Source organism: Xiphophorus hellerii, chromosome 14 (genome assembly GCF_003331165.1).
Source record: "Xiphophorus hellerii strain 12219 chromosome 14, Xiphophorus_hellerii-4.1, whole genome shotgun sequence".
Lineage (NCBI taxonomy): Eukaryota > Metazoa > Chordata > Actinopteri > Cyprinodontiformes > Poeciliidae > Xiphophorus > Xiphophorus hellerii.
In genome coordinates this window covers 13,756,416-13,778,097 of record NC_045685.1, presented here as the reverse complement: position 1 = coordinate 13,778,097, position 21,682 = coordinate 13,756,416, and the positions used below count along the sequence as shown (strand labels likewise).

The following is a 21,682-nucleotide window of genomic DNA, read 5'->3' as shown; positions in this document are numbered from 1 at the left end:
TAGTATGGAAATGAAGAGGCCTTTGTGCAGTTATTTACAGCACTTGTATAACCACAGCATCAAATTACAGGTCCAATGGAAAAAAAAAAAAAAATCTCAATACAAATATTCAGAAATTAGCACTACATAACAGAACACACGCATGGATGCAAAGACTGTACATAAACTACAAAGTAAATCCTAATCTCTAACCTCACTGAGCATCCACAGAAACCATACACCAGCTGGAGTGCATACAGAGTAGAAACTTTAGACCCACATACCATGACACAAATGCTATGTACACAAGAAGTACCACAAATGTTTTCAGAAATCTCTGGAAAACATTAAAACTTAAGAAGGGAACACGTGTAAAGAATTGACTTATATAGGATTCCTACAGTGTGGAAGTTTTGGGGTGAAATGTTTGTTTTTCTAAACCTATTCCATTTAGTAAAGGGTTTACTGACTTTTATATCTAATTTGGGGTATTTTTAACCCTTAAGCCCATCAAGATTTTGGTTTTTCACTTGCTAGCTGAACAGACTCAAAGGGCCATTTTGCTAGTTTGGTCTCTAAGAAGCTGGAGTCTAAAAAGCCAAAAGCACTAGAGCTATTTAAGGGAATTTTTATATAGATACAAAAATTCAATCTATAAGCTTGTTCTTTGACAAAGCTGAGATTTTTTTTTTTTTAGGGTTGACCTGAGCTAACTCGGATTCATCTATGCTTTGCTCAGATGGGAAGTCAGTTTCAGCAATGTTTTGAGGAACAGATTAGAGCTTTGCAGTAAATCTGATCGACGTGGCTTTAATGCAAAAACTGCTCTGCATGCCAATAAAATTGGTGCGCAGTTTTGAACACGTGTAGCTTATTGAGCCAATCTTCGTCAGCAGGATGCTGTGAAGGAAAAAGTTTATCTTTTTATCTTTTGTAAATTGTAATATCGACAGTATAACAATGTTTCCCTACAAACACGGCTCAGCTGCTTTCAAATATCAGCTGAATCAAAGTTAAAACTTCCCAAATATCTGACGTTCTAATAAAAATATGGGGAAAAGGCTAATAAACATGGGGACTCTTTTTGTTGCTCAATTTTTAGTGCTTTCACCAATTTAAAGAGGCAGTCTTACGCAAAATTTTGAGATTTTTTTAGATTTATATCATGTTATTCCCTCTTCAAAATCATGCATGGTGTGCTTCTTTAAATCTTTCATGAGAAATCTTTGAATCTCCAGTAGCAACCATCGGGGCGCCGTAATGCTTGCTCTGACAAAGCGCCGCCTATTTCCAAGCAGCTTCTTCCTGCTTGGAAATAGCCAAGCTTCCACCTCATCGAGCTCCCTTCCCCACTCAGCTCCTTCGGACTAGCGGCAGCAGCAAGTAGCAAACTCCGGGTGGAGCTGTGCATCTGCTGAACTCATCATACAAACGACTTGTCAGTGAAAAGCTGGTAAAAATGTTTTTAAAGGCTTGAAAGAGGAATGTTGTGATGGCGGGCGGAAAGAGTGTGGGAAAGCGCGGGAGATTCTTAAAGACACAGAGGCCCAATTTCAATGCATAAAATTTTGTAGACAAATTTCCTTTAAGTCATTTTTGATATCTAGCATTTTTACAGCTGAGGGAAAGATTATTTGATTGTGCTCTAAAATGAGACTATGTACCAAGAAAATACATAATGCTGCCCCTTTAAAATTGGATGGTAAAGCAAACTAGTTAAGAAACTTACTTTTTTCTGCCATAGAGTATTTCCAAGATCTGTACGAGGAACCCAAATCAGCCTTACTCTAACGTGTTCCCATCTTAAGTGAAAACTATCAAGTTACGTCAACTTCCTACGTCAGTGATGTCTGTTTTCAGTCCCCAACACCCAAATGTCCTACAGGTCTTGGATGTTCACTTGGTTGAACACAGCGCAAAGCAAATTAATTGTCCATTACCAAGCATTTGCAGAACATGATGTTGAGAAGGTAGCTCAACCATTTACATCTGATTTGGTCTTTCAGAACTGAAGTTAGACACCACCGTCCTACAGTACCTCCGTTCGCCAAAGTCTTTCTTTATAAAGTGCAGGAATTCCAAAATTTCCCCATCGTTCAATGCTGCGTCTGAGTTCATCAGCACAGAGTGAAATCATCTCACACCGGCAGTCAATGCCTGTTTTTTTCTTCATCAGTCAGTCTCTAACTCAAAGGCTTTTGAGTTGTCAGAGCAACGATCAGAACCACGAGTTGGCAAACTGCTGTGGTACCAGCAAACGACGGCTCCAAAAATGTCCATACTGTCACACACTCATCTTAACACTGTGCTTTGGCACCACAAGCTAAATCAATATGACTACAGATCTCAAAATATTTCAGAAAATAAAATTTTGGAGTAGGGTCCGTACACAAACTTCACCTTAAATTGTACTCAGTTTGTTTTTTTTTTGTTTGGACTCTTCAGTTGATGCTTTCATCCCCCAGGTAGTCCAGCTCCGTGCTGGGCTTGTTCAGCTCCATGTCCATATCCATCATGCTGGCCGCCGAGTGCTGATTAAAGTTGGCTGCGATCTGGTCGAATGTCTTTCCCCGGGTCTCTGGCACCCGAAAGAACGTGAAGATGAGGAAAAAGAGGAGCAGCACTGCGAAAATCAGGAATACGTATGGCCCACAGAGATCCTGGGGAGGCAGATTTAGGAGTTATTGGTGAATATAGTGGGAAAAAAACATTTGCAAGGCCCCTTATTTTGGAACGCTGGTGGGACTCACTGCAACGTATTGGAAGCCCATGCCGATGATGAAGTTGGCGGTCCAGTTGGAGAAGCCCGCCACAGCCATGGCAGCTGGCCTCGGGCCTTGAGAGAACAGCTCAGCTACAAAGAACCAAGGAATGGGACCTGGACCCACCTCGAAGAAGGCCACAAAGCCAAAGATAGCTAGCATGCTAATGTAGCTCATCCAAGGGATGCTGTCCTGTCAGGTGGAGGAAACGATGCAGTCAGCGGTTTATTGGGCTTGGTGACACTGGTAGATAAAAAACAAGTAACAATTCAACCTGAATGTTAGAGTTACTTACCAGTAAAGCCAGAGCTATGGTCATGATAATGGCAGAAATGCACATTCCTGCCAAACCCAACATGTGAAGTGTCCTCCGACCCATCCTCTCCACAAGGAACAGCTGTTTATTTCAGGAAGACAATGAAAACGTTTAACTTTTATTAATTTCTGAGGAAATATACAAAATTTATTCTGTCAGTTCCTTATTGATGTTGTTTTTATTTTACAAAAAATTTGAGACTTATGAGGTTAAGCTAACGTTGCTAGCATGTTTGCAAACTCAACTTCCTAGCTTTTATCAATTAGGAACCGATAAAAGCTGACCAGAATAGACTGATTTTTAGTTTGACTGAATATTAAAAATCAGTCTAACAACTAGCATTTGGTCTAGTTCATGTCTGAACTAGACCAAATGCTAGCTGAAGTTTAGTATTTTTGCAGTGTGAGCACACTGACACTACCGGGTCACATTAACCACAACACTCTTCAGTGTGGACAGTCTTACAATATAAGAATCAAAGCAAGACAATTTTCTTATCAGGTGTTTAATAAGAAAGTCTGAGGGAGCAGAGGTATGCAAGAAGCTGTGAATGAGGAAACTGTATTTTCTGACAGGTGGAGGGTCTGTACTGTGGGGTAGTATTGCCAGGCTCTTGCTTTTCAGAGCTCAAACTTATTTCTTATACCAGTTTGGTGGACATTTGCCACCACCAATGGTTTAACATGTGAAATATTATATTTCTGCTTTTTTATAATGACAACTCAGCCGGAAAAATGACTCAACATGAAAACGATTGACCAGCCTCCTCTTATCTTATTTACTCTTTGATAACAGAGTTAAACACGAAAAGAGACACACTTATTGACTTAATGTGGTTCAAAGCAAGGCTGTATAAAGTCTCTCAAATACTTCAAACTAAATTTTACTGTGAGGCTGCCAGCGAGCCAGGACACACACATCTCACCGAGACCACAGTGAAGGCACAGTTTACAACTCCGGCTCCTACTGTGGCATAGACCGGACTCTGGACTCCTGCCTTCATGAAGATACTGGTGGAGTAGTAGAAAATCTGGAGGCGGGATTAAACACGTCTGAGTTACCACTAAGACCTGGGTGAAGTTTTGAGACTTAATTCATGCTCTGCCATCACTGAGTAGAATCAGACTCACTGCATTGACTCCAGAGAGCTGCTGGGAGAGCTGCAGCAGGATGGAGATGACGATGGGCTGGCGGTAAAGAGGGGAGCGGAAGAGCTCTAGGATGGAGACTTTCCTCTCCATGTCCATCCTCCTCTTCTCCTCCTTCATCTCTGCTAGCATGTCACCCACCTCCTGCCGGCCTGTTAACCTCCTCAAACCTGCTCAGAGGACAAATGGAAGGAGTTCAGACAATCAAGTGGCAAAGAGGCGTTTCAAGAACAAAATGTGGGACTCACCACTCTTGGCGTGGTGCTCCTGACTCCGAATGATGTAGAGGAAGCGAGGGCTCTCTGGGCAGAAGGGCAGCAGACCCATCTGCATTACAGTCGGTACCACGGTCAGGCCCAGCAGAACGGGCCAAAGGTCCTCACTGCCCAGCAACATCTCCAGACCCAGGATCTTATTAAATAGAACAAGAATGCCGCTATTAGTGATGCCTGTACAATCTAAAACACACATCTACTTTGAACTTGTTGATCTAAAAGCAATGTGGGAGAAATAGGGGGAAGAGAGTCACTGTGTTGGAAAGAGAAATTTACTACAGCAATACAAGACTGTCCACTATTACCTAGAGAATAAAGTTAAACCAAACTGGTCTCAAACTAAACAAATCTTTAATTTGAGTAAATTAGAGACAGAGTAAAATCAAATAAAAAAAACTTGTAAATTCTCATTCATTCCTATATTTCTAACTATACTTTTTTCCTGGTAATTTATGGGTTTGTTTGTTGCCTTGGTGTTAAAAGTAAGGCACAAATAGACAAATATCTCTGAACTACTAATCGAATTGGAAAGACTAGAGAACCCGCCTTAAAGTATGGCACATATACAGTATGTGTTGGCCTACAACATAAAAGTCTTGAAACTGTGGTGAAAGTTCAAAAAATTAAAACATTTATTTTCAAAACGCAAAAAAGAAGGAACCAGAGCAGGAGATCAGTATTAGTCCCAGTTTAGGGTGAGGACCAGTCTGAGTTTTCATGGATAACCAGTAATTTTAGTGAACCTCCTTAGGCTCATTTACATGTAAAAAATATAATTGATTGCTCAATGCATCTAATGGAGCAGAACGATCCTGCCAAATGAAAAAACAGAAAGCCTTTTTGACTTTGACATCAGAGAGAGTGAATGCCTGATGGAAAGCTAAATGCCAGCCAGATTTATGCACAGGGTATAAATGTGAATAAATGTGCCAAACTTTCTATCAGTTGTTGGTTTGAGTTTAAACGCAGTTTTCAATATTTCTTCTGCACCACATGTTATGTTTTGTCTCTTGCTCCTGTTTCTTCCTGAAAGCTTGCACAGAGAGGAGGTGAGAGTCGTAAAACCAGAACTTTAAAGCTCAAAGATGGAAAAACTGCAGCAAAGAGTTGCATCTTTGTAAAGTTTGACAATGCTTTTATTCACATCTTTCCCCAGGGGGCCAATAACACGCAGTCACACCTGAGCTATAAGAATCCCAGTGACTATGGCCAGCTGGTGCAACGTGCCGAGTGCACCTCGGAGACTGGTGGGAGCTATCTCCCCCACATACATGGGCGTCAAACCAGATGCAAGTCCTGCGCAAAGAGGAAGAGATGAAAAGAAAGGCAGAAGGTTGGCATTTCAAAAAGGAGCGACAAATTAAACAAGAGCAAGCTGGAGAACTCGAGGGGTTTTTTAAAATGCTGTTTGCATGAATGAAAACAAAGAAAGGAAAGATAGAAACAGAACTTTATCTTACCACAGTAGGCCCCAATGATGAAGCGTCCCAGAATCATCATTTCAAAGGAGCGACAGACCTTAGACATTCCCATCAGACTCCCAGCAGCGAAGGCGAACAAATTGTTGGCGAGCATCGCTTTCCTCCTGTAAGAAACATAAAAACCTGACATCATGGTGTCCAGAACGCAGTTTGATCCCATCCGAGACGACTGACGGGTCACATGAGCAGGTAAAGGAGACGGGTGTTTGATTCAGTCCCGTGATACTGGAACGGGTTCTGCTTTGTTCCCAGAACTGTGAACATGACACCAGATTAAATTTGGCCTCTAGAGGGCAGTGTCCCACAAAAACAGAGTCTTGGAGCCGTAAATCTGTATTTGTGATGCGACCTGCTAAAGGGACAATGTAATGCAAATATATGTGAATACGTATTTCTAACAAATAAAAAATTCACAGAAAATGTTAATCATCATAATTTATTGACTGCTCAGTGTGATTTTTAGTCATCAACAGGAAGAATAGATTACTGTGAGAATGAAAATCCCCTAGAATAGTTAAAATGATACAATTTTAATAAGAACTTTACTTTTAAATGTTCAGTCATGTTCCTTAATGGCTGATACACTGAAAAGAAGAGATACATTTGCTTATTCAAAAAGTTTATTACATTAATTTATTATTTTTGATGCAATCAGTTTGGCTTCCTAGACAGATATTTTTTAAATATATCAGTAAGTGCTAATTTATCAACTGAATTTCATTTTGCTTTAATATATTCTGATTAAATTGAACTTCATGTTATTTGACAAGATGTCAGGATTTTACTGGATAAAATTGAGTACATCTGAATTACATCTAAGCTGACACGGACGCTGTATGTTTCACTATAAATGCCATATATACAGTGGCGCAAAAGGTGGCTATGCAGTGTATGCAACGCATAGGGGCGCTGCACTAGAGGGGGCGCAAAAACGATGTGGGGAATTTTTTTTATATAGTCAGCATTTTATGTACTTAACAGCTGTTTGTGTATGAAATGATCAATAACAGAGGAACAGCACTGATTAGGCGCCCCCCTCCCATACAGGCAGCTTGGGCAGCGGCTGAGGCGCGTTTTGTTTTCTTTTAAATTTGTAGTAATGCCTCAACAACAGGGAGCTAAAGATGGGGCGCAGAAAAAACTCCGGGGCCCAAAACAGAAAACGGAAGAGGGGGAAGGATAAAGATGTTGGAGAGACGAAGAAAAGCTTTTCAAAGTGGTTGAAAGACAGAAGGTAAGAAATGTCCGTGTATCAACAAGAGAGTTGTAAATATTCAGGTTAGCTTAAGCTAGCCTACAATGATGATGTTCGCATCCACCTCAAAAATATGTAGTTGCGGCCCTGGCTGCAGCAAACACAGTTTGACTCTGATAATGTGTCGGATGAATGAGCACGTGACGTCAGCGCAGCAGGTGCAAAGAGCCCATTGGTACATTGATCTTGTAGCCAGAGAAACTGTAATCTGTTTTGGATTCTTTAAACTGGACTGCAAACATTTGTTTTTGTTTTATATTGGCAATAAAAATAAAGGTTTCAAGAGCAGAGCTAATGGTGCATTTGAAATCCATGAAGGCTGTGTGTTCCTCTGTTTGATCAATTACTATTTAATAAGAGAGTTAGTTTTAGTTTCACTGAATCAATTAAAAGTAAGTCCTGTAGATTTAGTATTTCTCTATCTTAATAAAGTTTTGTTCATTATTAAAAGAATGTTAAGATGTCCAGAATCAGCTGCAGCTTGTTTTTTTTTAAATCTGCGCAAAGAATAATTAACATTCTTATCTAATATTTTAATTCTTATAATTCTACATAATTATTACTCAGATTTTTATAAACATCCTTTGGACCATGCAAAGCATTTTAGCTGTTTCTCTATAAGATCTATTTTCTATTTCCAGTTATTACATTTTTCCAAACTGCTATGAGAGCAACCTTGAACACAACGATCATTTTAATTTGATATTTGTTCAAATCATCTTTCCATTCTCTTACTTTGACTCACTTGCTCCTTGCCTTTCTCCTTATTTCTAAATCACCACATATGCCTACTTACCAAACCTACTACTGAGTTTATTAATTCCTGCAAACCATGAGCTAGTAGTTTTCATCATTATTTTTCTTTCTATGAAACTTTAACTGTTTAAAGTTTCCTCATCCTTTTCCTTCTTAAAAAAACTTTCATATTCCCCTTTCTTGTGTTTCACATTCCTGTCTGTTACTTGTTTTCCTTTATGACTTTTGTTCCAGTTTTCAGATATTTTTTTATTTATTATATTCATCTACTTATTCCTGTATATATTTATTTAGTTAGTGTTTCATTTAGTCATCTATTTATTTGCCAACACACTGTTATCACAATCTTCTGTTTCCTTAATTTCTTGGCTCTTTCTTTAGTTTTTAATTTTATCCTATAGTTCTAGTTCTATTTTAGTATTTAATTAACCTTTTAACCTGTACTTTACGATCCATTTATTCAGATATTTTCTATTTTATCAGGGTCCTGCCCTTCAACACACTCCCAATATTTTCACTGCTGTTAATCTTTTGATTTACATTTACTGTTGAAATATAAAGCAGTAATTCGTTCAATGGTTGCTATGCCGCCATCTGCTGTGTATTCTCCAGTACTGCAGTTATTTTGCTACCATTCCGGACAATTTAAATGAATTCATTTATAAAAGAAATTAAACGAACACATATTGAAACACTTCTCTCCACTTCCTGCTATTTCTACCCATTTTAAACAATTTAGACCAGTTTGTCAACACCTAGGCTGTTCTAAAAACTGGTTTCTTTTTTTATAGTGGGTAACAATTAAAAATACCAATTGTGGTAATCCTTTCTTGGACTCTTACGAGTGGAGGATTCTTGCCTCTGCATCCTCAATTGGTTTGCTCCTTCCAAACCCGCTACTTTAAATGAGATAAAATACCTAAAGGTGTTTATACCTCCAATCACACTTCAGTTCCGGAGCTGAAGCGTCTTCACGCAGGACTCCGCCGCCCTTTTTTTTTACGGAATGAAACTTTTAAGACGGATTTAAGCGGCTGCTCGCTGGACTCCGCCATCCAATTATCACCACAACAGCATAAAGTTAAAGCCGTTTGGTTTCCGCTGTTAGAGCCCAGGATTCACAGCGTTTCTTACACAGGATTTCTTTTAACGCGAACGCCATCAACTCATTCACGCTTTTCTTTTAAAAGACAATTTACTCTCAGTTGTCTCTCCCCTTCCACGGAGTCCCGTCAAGCGTCAGATTCCAGCTGGTAAACCAAATACCAGTCCCGGAAAAAGATCTAAACTCATTCTGAAGAGTTTAGCCGTGCGCACGGTCCTTCTGGATTCGGTTTCACCCGCTGGAATCCTTCAGGATCTTGGGATCCGGCTTCGAAGGACCAAATTAATGTCAGGTTCATCTACCTAAGCATTCTCAAACTGAAAAAGAAGAGAGAGACAAGTGAGTTTTAGATTTACTTGCAAGGAGAACGGACAGCAGCGTGCTTTAGTTACAATCTACCCGCTCTAAAACAGCTCCTCCCAGAGAATTTCTTTTTATTTCCTTAGGGCGGTCCTAGTTACAGAGCCTATTCAGGGGTCTCAAACTCCAGTTCTCGAGGGCCGCAGTCCTGCAACTTTTAGATGTGCCTCTGCTGCACCACACCTGAACAGAATAATTAGGTCATTAAGGCTCTGGAAAACTGATCTACACAAGGAGGAGGTCATTAAGTCATTTCAATCCAGTGTTTTGTACCTGTGGCACATCTAAAAACTGCAGGACTGCGGCCCTCGAGGCCTGGAGTTTGAGACCCCTGGATTTGGTTATCTTGAGTTAATCACATAGCAGCTGCTTCTTCTGTTCTCTTGAGTCACAGGTGTGTTGCACCTGCAAGCTGCCGTAATGTAGAATGCAAAATTCAGAGTTCTTGTTTATTTCCTTCTGTAGAAACGATGCAGGAACTGATGAACCCACAGAACAAGGAGGTGTCTTGTGCATCCCTGTCTCATGTACAGTTCCTCTGTTTCTGGTTCATAAACTTCGACCCTTAATCATCCGTCAGTCATCACTTTTGCTGCAGACCATCTGGTGTCAGCTTCCAGTTTGACCCGTTTAGATGTCTTCCTGCAAGCATCTCTCACTAGGCACAAATTCCAAAAGCAAACAAGAGTATTTATATTTGTAATTAATTTAAACGCATCACTATCCCACAAACATCCTGTTTCCAGCAACCCAAAATATCCATTTCTGTTAAAAAAAAATCCAGGGTGGCACCCAATACGCCAACGTACTTGAACCGTACAAATGCATAAAAATTCTCCCTACTTTCTGACATGATGATAGTTCCTCTTCCTGGATATTTTCCCTGACTGGTTCTTCCCTTTGCTGGACATCTTTGCTTTTTTCTGCCACCCTGGATTTGATCCTGTCATTTTTAATCTTCAGAGATACAATCTCTTTATTTAACTCTTCATTTTCTCTCTCTAGCCACTCGAGTTCTTCTGTTTTTGCTCTTAATTTGTCTGCTGCAGTGTTTCTCTGTTTTTTCTGGTCCTCTTCCAGTTTATGTTTTAGTCTTAATTTGGCTTCATTATCACATCTTAGCTGGTGTATACTTGCATTTTTTTCCTCCAGGTCCAGATGAATTTTTCTGATTTGTTTTTTGAAAAATGCATTTGATTTTAAAAGTAAGCTATTTTCCTCATGCCAGTTGTGTGTCTTGTCCGTTCTGTTTAGTCGCTCTAGTTTAATCTTCAGACTTTCTACGGTTTTCTGAAGCTCTTGGTTCTCCTCCTGCAGCTTGCTGCGGTTCTTCTGTAAATTGTTTATTTTTGTCAACAAAAAATTATCGTCTTCCATCTTTGCTCTCTGGTTCAAACTGCAAATGAATTTCTCTGTGGAATCTGGCAATACAAAGGCAGCCGCCAGTGATGTCATAGACAGGATGAGTGACATCACTGTGACATCAAAGCCACAAGAAGTCTGTTGGGTGTGGGGGAGGGGGGATGTTTTTTTTAAAAAACTTTAATCACAGACACACTGTACAACAACAGAGTGAAACATTTGTTCTGCCTCCAGAAAAAAAACAAATACAGATAAATATATTCAAGATGAAGAAAAAGCTACGGGGCTTCGGTTCCCAACTGTTCATTCAAAGCAGTACAGAGTTCAATTGTTTTAATAGCTATTTTCTGTCTTTGATAGTCTGGATATAAAACTTAAGTTCATTGTAAAATGCAGCAAAGCATGGCTTCCCCTACCTGGAACAATGAATATGATATTTAAATAGTGACAATAAAGGATTTATGAGAAACTCTGAACTGTTGGGCTCTTTGCACCTCAGCTTCTGCGTTCGGGGCAAAGCGGCTCAATCTTTTCCGATCTATTGAAAAAGGCTCTTTACACTGGGCGTTTGCAGGGCTTGTCCAAGGTAACAATTAATGATGAACATCGATCTGAAGCCCCGACAATAAGCTGGAGAAAGGTTTTAAGATGTTCGCCTATGTTTTTACCTTGTTTTCAAGTATATTACCTGCGTTTATTGTCGTTAGTGTCAGAGACCAAGTAACGGTCTAGGGTACTATAATGTCCCCTCCAGTTCTCCCCGGTTCCTACGCCTACGGCTCTGACTGTAATCCTGGACCTGTGCTTCTGTCTGCTCTGTCCTCTCAACCCTCAGCCGATCACAGTACAGTCACAACGCTCATACTGCTGTTCCTTCCTGTTGAAAGGGAGTTGTTCTCCACCACAGTCGCCCCGTGCTTTAGATGTAGAAATTGTTGGTTAATCAATAATCAGATGGGCTTAATTTATATCCAGTAATCAGTTTGTAACAGTGATGAACTAAAATTGTGACTGGATCTGAATCTAAGTATTTTTTGTTCAAATGAATTGAATTGATTTAAACTGAATTTAGACCAAACCAGACAAAAACTGGTTTGGATGAATTTGACCTGGTTGAATTATAAAGTGGACTAAGCTGACAGCAGTGCAGTAAATTCCCTGGTAGATGGCTTTGCTGACTTTATATTTGATAAAAACAAAGTGGACATGAACAGCAGATGGCGTTGCTGTCCAAATCCTCTCTGACTGTGGAATAAACATCCCACTGGACTTCAAGCACGGTCGATTCTGTGCCTCTACACTTTTCCTTTAGGTTCTGGGACCTTAATTCCCAAATTAAAGTCAAAATGTATTTTCATCTATAAAGGCAACTGGGCAACTTTATATCCCAAGTATGACGCTCATGATGTTGTCAGATTACTTTACGACTAAGAGTCTTCAGTCAGAGGCTTCATCAAGTTTGCTGTAATGCAGACTGCTACAAGAGATCCTTCCTAACAACCATTTGAAGAACCTTGAATAACATGATATTTAACCATATTTTACTTAATTTTAGGATCAATAATGTATTCTTGAATTCAAATTGAATTTAACTTTGTATGTCTCTTGAGACTCCAGTGGTTGTCTACACCTTCTGAATCTCTCCCAAATTCTTTATTGGGCTTCGTTTCACAATCCTGACAAAATTGTCCTAGACAGTTGTGCACATTGTCCTACCACACTTTCTTTCTTCCACTCAACTTTCCATTAACACGCTTGCATATAGAGCTTTGTGGCGTACCCTTCAACATTTTGTCAAGATAATAAAAATAACGTATTACATAAATCAAATATATAAATGAGTTTACTTTTTCTAACTCAAGTATTCAAATAAAACTTTTAGACAATCTTCTAATTTATTTAAACCCCTCCACATGCTGGCTTGCACGCCGAACCTCCCGGCAACTTGCAGGTGTTGGGGCGCAGAAAAAACTCTGGGGCCCAAAACAGAAAACGGAAGAGAGGGAAGGATAAAGATGTTGGAGAGACGAAGAAAAGCTTTTCAAAGTGGTTGAAAGACAGAAGGTAAGAAATGTCAGTGTATCAACAAGAGAGTTGTAAATATTCAGGTTAGCTTAAGCTAGCCTACAATGATGATGTTCGCATCCACCTCAAAAATATGTAGTTGCGCCCCTGCATATATATATATATATATATATATATATATATATATATATATATATATATATATATATATATATATATATATATCTTTTTAGATAATATTTTTATTGGTCTGTGCTTTTTAGATTAACTGAGTTGATTAAATTGCATTGCTAAGACTTATTTTAGATCAGTGTCAATTAAGTGACTTTGAGTGATTTGGTTCTTATTCAATCTGAAATATTGACATGAAATTTAAAGTCATTGTTAGCTACAACATCAGGGAGACAGCAGACAATTTTAAGAGAACTGTGACTTTCTAAACCAGACGTACCCACTGGTGGGAGGGTAAATTAAACAAAAACCATAGAGAAACTTGCTTACTATTGATATTTTTCTAGATTTTATACATATTATATAGTTTATATACCGTAAATAATATAAAGTTTATGTGCTCCAATTATTTAGCCGTGTTCATCCATCCATCCATCCATCCATCCATCCATCCATCCATCCATCCATCTTCATCCCTGATGATGGGACTCATCCTATCTCTAAGGCTGACCTGAGTGACTATGCCGTAACCACGGTAACAAACATTTACTACTATCAATGTGTGGCCTAAATCTCTGTTAACAAAAACACAAACTAAACATAATCAGATCTGTAACCTGTTGTATTATTTTAGCAGCAGTGGGAAACGTCGCCACCTTTCTGTTTCAGATAAAAGCAGTCAGATGAAGAGCGGTGAGGAAGGACATGTTGGTTTTAACATGAGAAACCCAGACTCTCATGTTGGTAGCCCATGACAGAAGAAGCTCATTTCAGCTGCTGAGATTTTCTTATTTCTGCCATGAACAAACTTTGCAGGATTTGATTTTTTCATGACGTCATTCCATCGTCAAGCAGCCGAGTGTGGATGTTTTAGAAGAGTACAGCAAAACTACTTTTAATTACTCCATCTTATAGGAAGGAAAAGTATAAATCTTCTCTCCTCCCTGTACAAAAACATCATCTGTGGTCCAATGAGAGTTGATCTGCGTCTGCTCTTTGACCTCAGAGGTCACAGCAGCTTTACCACCAACACCAGAGGCAGCTGTGTTTCGAGGAAGACATGCTGAGACTCCCGCCTGCTGCCTGACCCTGGACTCCCAGCTCTGTCATGCCCACCCCCCGATTCACCCATCGTGGTTTAGGTTACAGAGGGAAACTAGGACGGCACACATCGTGGACAGAGCCTCAGCTGAATCCCACCAGGAGAAAAACACTGCAGCGCAGTATGTATAGTGTATAGCTACAGATAATGTCAGTTAACATTAATTGACACTCTTGTGTGTAAAAATCCTTAAATAGCGCCACATGTTTTAAATGCAGGATAAATCAGGAACTTAGACTCCATGTTGTCTTTCAAAGGGTAGCGTTTGTGTTTTCCAGGGACATAGTGGCATTTTATAGCATAATCTAGTAACTATGCTAGCTTCAATTGTTATAAAAATGCTATATACAGTACAGACCAAAGGTTTGGACACAACTGTGTGTCCAAACTTTTGGTCTGTACTGTATATCAAATATGACTTAAAATACATTTTATTTCCTAATTTAGTGCCTTGAAATTGGGCCTCTGTGCTTAAAGAAATTCTTGCTGTTTCTGACACACCGCCTTCAGGAAGTCATCATAACATGGCTCCTCCCCCTTTAACAACGTTTTTTGTTAGTAAGTAGTAGCACAGTTCCACCTGGTGTTTGCTAACTGCTGCTGGCTAGTCTGAAGGAGGAGATCTGTTCTGTGAGGAAGAAGATTGGCTCGGAAACTGAGACTCTGAGGAGGAGGAGCTGTGCTTTGAAGGCGGGGCTAGGTCCACCCAGGCGTTTTGGACAGCTGGATAGTTTCCACAGGAGATTGAAGGACTTTCCAAATATGCATGAAAGAATCAAAGCAACATTTCCTGTATGTTTTTGATGAAGCTCGAAAAGGTCAATTTTACATAACACTGCCCCTTTAATGGTAAGAAAAGATCCCTCACTTTGCTTGAAAACCAACCGTCTTCCAGTCTAGAAAATGACATCACACCTAAAACATAAACCCAATTAAGAAGTTTCTGCTGCATCCCAACTTGCCGTATTTCTAAATCTTGGAGTCGTGAACCATTCAGGGAGGAGAACATGTCCACTTCCTGTGTCTTGTGTTTTCGTACCTGCCCAGCCACTCTGAGATGAAGCCCACGCAGAAGGAGGAGAGCATGCCCCCGATGGAGAAGATGGCCACAGACAGCGACCAGAGGGAGGTGAGGGTCCCTGAGGGGATTGGTTCTCCGTACCGATGAATCCACGTCGCGTTGTAGTCACCCTCAATGATCTGCAGAGGACGTTCAGAGATAACATTAATACACTGAGAGATCTTTGTTCTTTGGATAATTATTTTTTCTAAATGACCCAGTGAAGACAAACCATCAAACCACTTCAGGTTCCTGCAGGCGTTTGGATCAATAAACTTTGTCAAAGACCACAAACCAAGGTATAATCTGCTCTGACAAGGTTCCCAGGGATTTTGGAAGAAACAGTTTTTCCCTTTTACTCAACAACAGGCATTAGATGCTTTTCAATAACTGGAGTTTTTGTCACCTAAAAGCTTAATTTTAGTCTCACCTATCCAAAGTTCGACACAGACTGGATTCAATCTGCTGGGTTTTCTCAGATAGAAACTTTTTAAAAATACTTTGAATCATTACTTGAGCTTACTGCACTATTTGATAACCAGGATCAATTGGAATGATTGTGTGATCGAATTAAAATGATTTTTTTGTAAAGTTCTTCAAGATGACATTTGTTGTGAGTGGAACTATAAAAATAAAACAGAGTTGAATTTATTGAATTTTTGCTCCAGTTAACGTCCCAGTAGATTTTGACAAACACCACCTTTATGTTTATGTTTGTGATGGTAGGAGGAAAAAAACAACAACCTTATGACGTGTAAAAAACATCTAAAATGTGTTAGATGCTCCAGACAACTGAACTGTTTACGGACCGCAACTGCAACTTAGCAAAAACTTCCCTTAATAAAACAACACAATTCAGGTAATGTTCAGAAATTATTCTTGGTGAAATTTTCAGTAAGCATTGCCAAAGCCCCAAATGTGGTGGAAAAATCAGCATTTGGTGTGTAGAGAATATAATTTAGAGATTATGTTTCTTTTTTTAAAAATTACAGACATTTTATCTCATCATAGAATAAACTGAAATGGAATTGTATTTTTATATATATGTATCCAAAACCATTTCCTGTATTTCCATACTTTCAACACTGTTATCCTTCCACATGATTCTTGATCTATTTACTTTATTTTATTTGGATGAACTCAGAAAACCTTCCTGGTGAACTTCTCTCCTTTCTGTTTCCTAAATATGGGCAATATTGTGGCTCCAAACATGCCACCTTGTAAGATTGGTAAGTAAAGAGAGAGCCTGTGAAAAGTTGCAGGATAAGCAGAAAAGCACAGCGGCATCACGGCGGCAACAAAACCTCCTGGAAAGTTGACGTTTCGAGATGACGGGGCTGGCTTGCCAACCAAAACGTGACGTCTGCTGCTATGAAACTACATCTGTTCAGTTCGTTAAATGAGAAACGAAGAGCTCATGACGTTCTCATGTTTCGTACAAATGTGTTAAAGTTTCCAATCGAAGCATTTTTCTAGCAGCCAAAACGTGTTTGAACAAGTGTTGGTGGGCGGAGAACATCTGTCAACATCAAGTCTTGTCATAGATTAACTGGATTTAGGCTCATGTTTTAACTAGGCCATTCTAACACATGAATGTGATTTGATCTAAACATCCTGCTGTGTCTCTGGCTGTATATTTTGGATTGTTTTGGGGGATTTTTGAAGCCTTTAATTGTCTATAGTTTTCAGAAAGTTTTATATACATCTTAACTCTGTTGATTGTGGTTCTAATTCTTGCTTGGGCCACTTCAATGTGAAACATGAGGGATTATAAACTCACGCTAAAATAACTCCAAACAACCACCTGCTGGTAGATATAATCTATTAATAATCTATTAAAGACACACCGTCGCATTTATCACTTTAATTATCTTTTGTCAATGTGTTATGAAACATCCCCGAGGAACTGAGTGCACTGCAGATAATTCATACCCAAAGTAGACAGTAGTGACTAATTACATTTACCTGAGTAACATTTTGGAAAAAATCTGCTTTTACTTTTAACTTTTACTTGAGTAATATTGTTATGAAGTATTGCTGTACTTGTACTTGAGTGAAATTTCTGGATACTATGCCCATGGTAACTTCACTGCTTTTATACTTTGTGTGATTTAGTTCAGATTTATGTTGTACAACATTTTGTGATTTTTGTCTATAAAAACGCTTTATAAATAAACTTTACTCAGTAGATGTTATGATCAGTTACTCAATATTTACAGAGCGGTTTTTTTTAACTTATTGACTTATTATTTGGCTACTTTTTACTTTTGCTGGAGCAAAATTGAGTTGAAATGGTCCTACCCTTACTTAGTTAAATGTTTGGTTACTCAAACACCTCTGGTCAGTAGGATTTATTCTTTTTACCTTCTGTGGTGCATTGATGACTCCAATGTTGTAGCCGAACGTCAGCGATCCCAGAACAGCAGTGAAGACTGATAGAGCGAGGGTTCCCGTCACCGTCTGCAGGGCAAACAAATAAATTAAAAAAAACACAAAAAAGACATTCATTTAACCACACTATCATTATCAGTTGTGGAAATTAGACGTCCCACTTAATTTCTTTCCTTACAAAAAATGAAAATGGACAAACGCATAAAAAGTTAGTCTAATATTTTAAGTTAACTTTTCACTGCATAATTACTGGTGAGACACAATGTCGACGACTCAACAACGATCAGATCAGATTGCTCCATTGAGCAAACACTGAGAGCTTCTCCAAGCTTCTACCATCAGAATCATAACGGCAAAGTTTTGTTGTCAGTGCAAATTATTTTTGGCACAAGTACTGCTAGCAGTGTTAGAAGCAAAAACACAGCCTTGTCTTACTCTTAAGTCCACATGCTTTGTGTGTTTATAATTCTAATTGTAAATATATTTGTAATCCACTGGATGAACCAATAAAGCAGGGCTTGATTGATTAATGTAGTTTTCCATAATACATATCACTGCCATCCTATGTTAAAGTCCATTAAACTGTACAATCTTACACTATTGGGGTTTCATAGAAAAAATTGCAACTTTTACCAGAGTGCACCACTTGGTGTTATCGTCTGCTGCCCAGCCTCTGCTTCTGTGCACATTACACAGTTTATGTGTGTGAATAGAGTCCAAAAGAAACTGAGACCAAATGCTCAGCAACTTTCTTCTTCTTTATCAAGCATCGGTCTTGAAGCATGCCGCATTATGTGCATGTTTTTGGGAAAAGGAGTTTAGCTCTTAACCTGCACAGCTGCTTCATTCTCTGTTATTCAATCTCCTTGTTGAGGAGCAGTTTTTGCAGAAATGGAGCAAAATAAATAGATGAGTTAAAAATAACAGACTTTCCCCAGATTGCATTTCTTATCCAGCGGCTGCATTGTGTGTTCCCCAGCATTTGAGTGTGAGCATGTAGGGAGTCGAGTAGGCCTGTCACAATAATCAATAAATCAATTAATCGCATGATAAATTAAAACAATCATTTCTATAGGCATGATTTATCGATTATCTCTTTTTTCTGTCTTTCTACCAAAATCTGGAGGATAAAAGTCTTCAGTTAGGCGATTTAGTCTCAACCAGCCCTTATTTTGAAGGACACTTTTGTTTACCAAGACTTCAAAATGTATTTTATTAGTTGTTTTATTATTTTATTTTGGATATTTAACATGTCTCCCAGTTCCAGTGTTAAATGTTCTTTAGAATTTAACGTTTACTGATCTTTGAGAACGTGTCCTTGCAATATTATTTTGCCATTACCACTACATTACTTAAAAATGGTCTCAAAGCAACAATATTATCGTTTATCGCAATTACGTCTGTCACACTTTATTGTCCAGAAAAATCTGCCATCGTTAGAGGCCTAGAGTCGAGATAAAGAAAAAAACAAAACACTTTTACCAAACCGCGGCCTGCACAGAGCTAAATAAGAGTAACCGATGTAACTTTGGATAATGCAGCAGCTCAGTTGGTAGATTTTCACATAAGTGGCTCACAGGTTCTGAACAGCCAAACAAACCCGGCGCACCGACTGATCAATACGATAGAACCGTGTTCTGTCTGTTCGTTATGTGGCAGTGCGTCGAGGTGACATCTGAGCTTTAATTAAACAGTTCGGATTAGTTTCAACCCTTAGCTAACGTTAACTATAAATAAGCTTGATCCTGACCAGAGACAATCCCTCCAGTGTGGCCCACGAGTATACTGGCCACGCGCCTGAACTTTCACTACCCTCCGGTTTCCCGTCAGGCCCCGGGCACCTGTCTGAGCGGTGACAGATGAGATGACCTTGGGGACTCGAGGTCCGCAACCCACGGAAAGAGTTTAACGGACACACAAAGATTTAAGATGTCTGACACTGAAACGGCGCCTTCACAGCAATCTTTCGTGCATTTTGCGTCGTCTTCTCCAAAACTCTGAGAAGACAGTGTTGGTTAAACAGAGAACTCTGGAGCCATGACGGAACAGCACGACCTCATAAAAAAAATTGTAACGTTTTGATCTGGTGTGAAAGAAAGAGTGCAAAACGGCCACTGGTGACACTTCAGCAACCATTTGCATCTCATTGTATTCTTGCACGACAGGAAACATCAGAACATTGATGAAGCAGTGAGGCCAGGTTTCATTTGCAGATTCAATCATCTATTTTTCTTGCACTCTGTTCTCCTAATCATTTACCAAAGAGTCAGATTCAGCCTGAGCGTCATGACCTTGCTGTGTTGAGTCTCTAAATGAGCGCTGTTTAGCATTTAGAGACCAAAACAGAAGAATGTGTGTTTGTGAACGTGTGTGAGTGGAAAATCACCGCAAGCACCACTAAGTGTCTTGTAGTTCATTAAGTAGCAGTGGCCAGAATAGAACCAGTGCAATGTCAGAATACTAATCATATTAATAATTATTGTTATATAATAATGATATTAAAGTGCCTCTGATCTGCTGGTCAACCAACTGCCTGCTGGTCCTATAAATAATTCCTATAAAAACTTTCCCTAAGACTTAGTCTTTTTATAGGAGCTGATGCTTTGGAGAACATTACACTTGACTTCTGTTGGTTGTTTTATGACCCAAAATTGCTCCAGAACTACTTCCTCCCCAAATTTATACTCAGATTTTTAAAAAAAAGATTAGCTGTGATCGATAAACTCAGATGTTTGACTTTTCAAGGTCAGATATTTTCTTTTAAAGACAGAAAAGTCTTTCAGAACAGACTGAGTATTCAAAGTCGCCATCAAAGTGAAGTAAAGACAAATATCGGATGAGACATTTTTAAATATTATGCAGTATCGACTTATTTCCACTTTTTAGTCGACGAAACTCGAACAGTAAGATATCTCAGAGTGAATTTTATTGGGCCACATCCGAAATACACGTGCGTAAAATGTTCCAGTTGAAATGCGCACTCGCCGGGTTAAAAATAAACACTTTCCCTGCAGGACACCCATAATTTTGTCGCTTAAAAGCAAGAAGAGCGAGAAGAATAAAGCTTACCTCCCCTCCGAGCTGTTGAAACCCGGCCGGCATGACTTTGACAGCTTTAGGCACTCGGTTGCAGATGGTGACAGACGCGTCTGGTGCCAAATGGAGACGAGCTCCGACTCAAACCCGCGCAATCAGCAGCGAAAACAAAAATAAACGGAGCAAATATATTTAATCCAAAGGAGAAAACCCCAATAGGGTAGAAATCTGCTGCGCCCCGGAGCGCAGGTTGTCCTGTCGTCCGTACAAACTTTGTGTTGTCCGTCCAGCTCGGATAGAGTGACCGCCGTGCGCAAACGGGCATTCTCTTTCGTAAACGCAGGAAGGGGGCGGGGGGAGGTTCCCGAGGTTGGAGGGTGGGGGGGAATAAAGGGTCGAGGGAGAGGGGGCGCTGCTCTAAAGAGGTCGAGCTGGAAGCTGTCTTGACCTTAACTGTCATTGGCTGGAGGGGAGACCCAGAGCCGGCCCAAGGTTACATGAGGTCCTGAGCAGAATCTCATTGGGGGGCCACTTCCAGGTGAACTGTTCTTTAGCAAAACTCTGCTGCCTTCACAGGACAGGAGAATTTATTCTGAGGAATAATTACACACAATTGGTTTAAGGAGTCCTATTTTATTTAAGGACATCAGAGTAAAGTTGGCTGAATTTCAATGCAAGTAACACTTCTTGGATTTTTCTTTTAAAAAAATCTAAAACTCTGTTTTATTTTCCTTTCACATCCCCGTCATCACTGCTTTGAGTTGCCCTATGAATGTTTGCCACAAGTTTTCATGCTTAACAAAACAATGACTTCTTTTAAGTCAAACTTGTTCACATAATGTGAACTGATGTGAGTGGGTGGTCTCTACATTGAGGTCTTGTGAGGATAGATGTCATGAATCATTACATAAAGACTGTGTTTATCTGATGGTGTTTGATAGTGAATCATATCTGTTGAACAGCGTCAGTCTGGTTTTATGCAGTTTGTTCCCCTGAATGTGAGAGGTCGGCGTCCATCGTGAACCGCGAATCACTGTACAGGAGGTCAGCTGACCTGCTGTTGGATTGAGTATTTAATGGCGCTTCAAATATAAGTTA

The 21,682-nt window shown here is 39.5% G+C and overlaps 1 protein-coding gene across 2 annotated transcripts; it reads right to left on the bottom strand.

Moving 5' to 3' along the window:
- Window positions 1-18: 18 nt before the first annotated feature.
- LOC116732252 (solute carrier family 2, facilitated glucose transporter member 4) lies at window positions 19-20,912 on the bottom strand. 2 transcript variants are annotated; one of them, XM_032582296.1, is made up of 11 exons: window positions 20,618-20,912; window positions 17,522-17,617; window positions 15,137-15,297; window positions 5,941-6,065; window positions 5,661-5,776; window positions 4,454-4,616; window positions 4,188-4,375; window positions 3,983-4,087; window positions 3,037-3,138; window positions 2,730-2,933; window positions 19-2,639 (listed from the first exon to the last, which is right to left on the bottom strand). In XM_032582296.1, exons 1-11 carry the CDS (start codon window positions 20,648-20,650, stop codon window positions 2,421-2,423), a joined length of 1,512 nt encoding a protein of 503 aa, XP_032438187.1. In that variant the 5' UTR covers window positions 20,651-20,912; the 3' UTR covers window positions 19-2,420. The 2 variants fall into 2 exon arrangements, with proteins under 2 accessions (XP_032438187.1, XP_032438186.1); XM_032582295.1 differs by having other exon boundaries at window positions 4,188-4,378; window positions 4,457-4,616; window positions 20,618-20,911.
- Window positions 20,913-21,682: the final 770 nt, after the last annotated feature.

Coding starts and splice junctions, on each gene's coding strand:
- LOC116732252 (XM_032582296.1), bottom strand. CDS start 20,650: ATGCCGGCCGGGTTTCAACAGCTCGGAGGGGAG. Junction 4,376..4,453: donor GGAGCACCACGCCAAGAGTG/GTGAGTCCCACA, acceptor TCCTCTGAGCAG/GTTTGAGGAGGTTAACAGGC. Junction 2,934..3,036: donor CCATAGCTCTGGCTTTACTG/GTAAGTAACTCT, acceptor TCCACCTGACAG/GACAGCATCCCTTGGATGAG.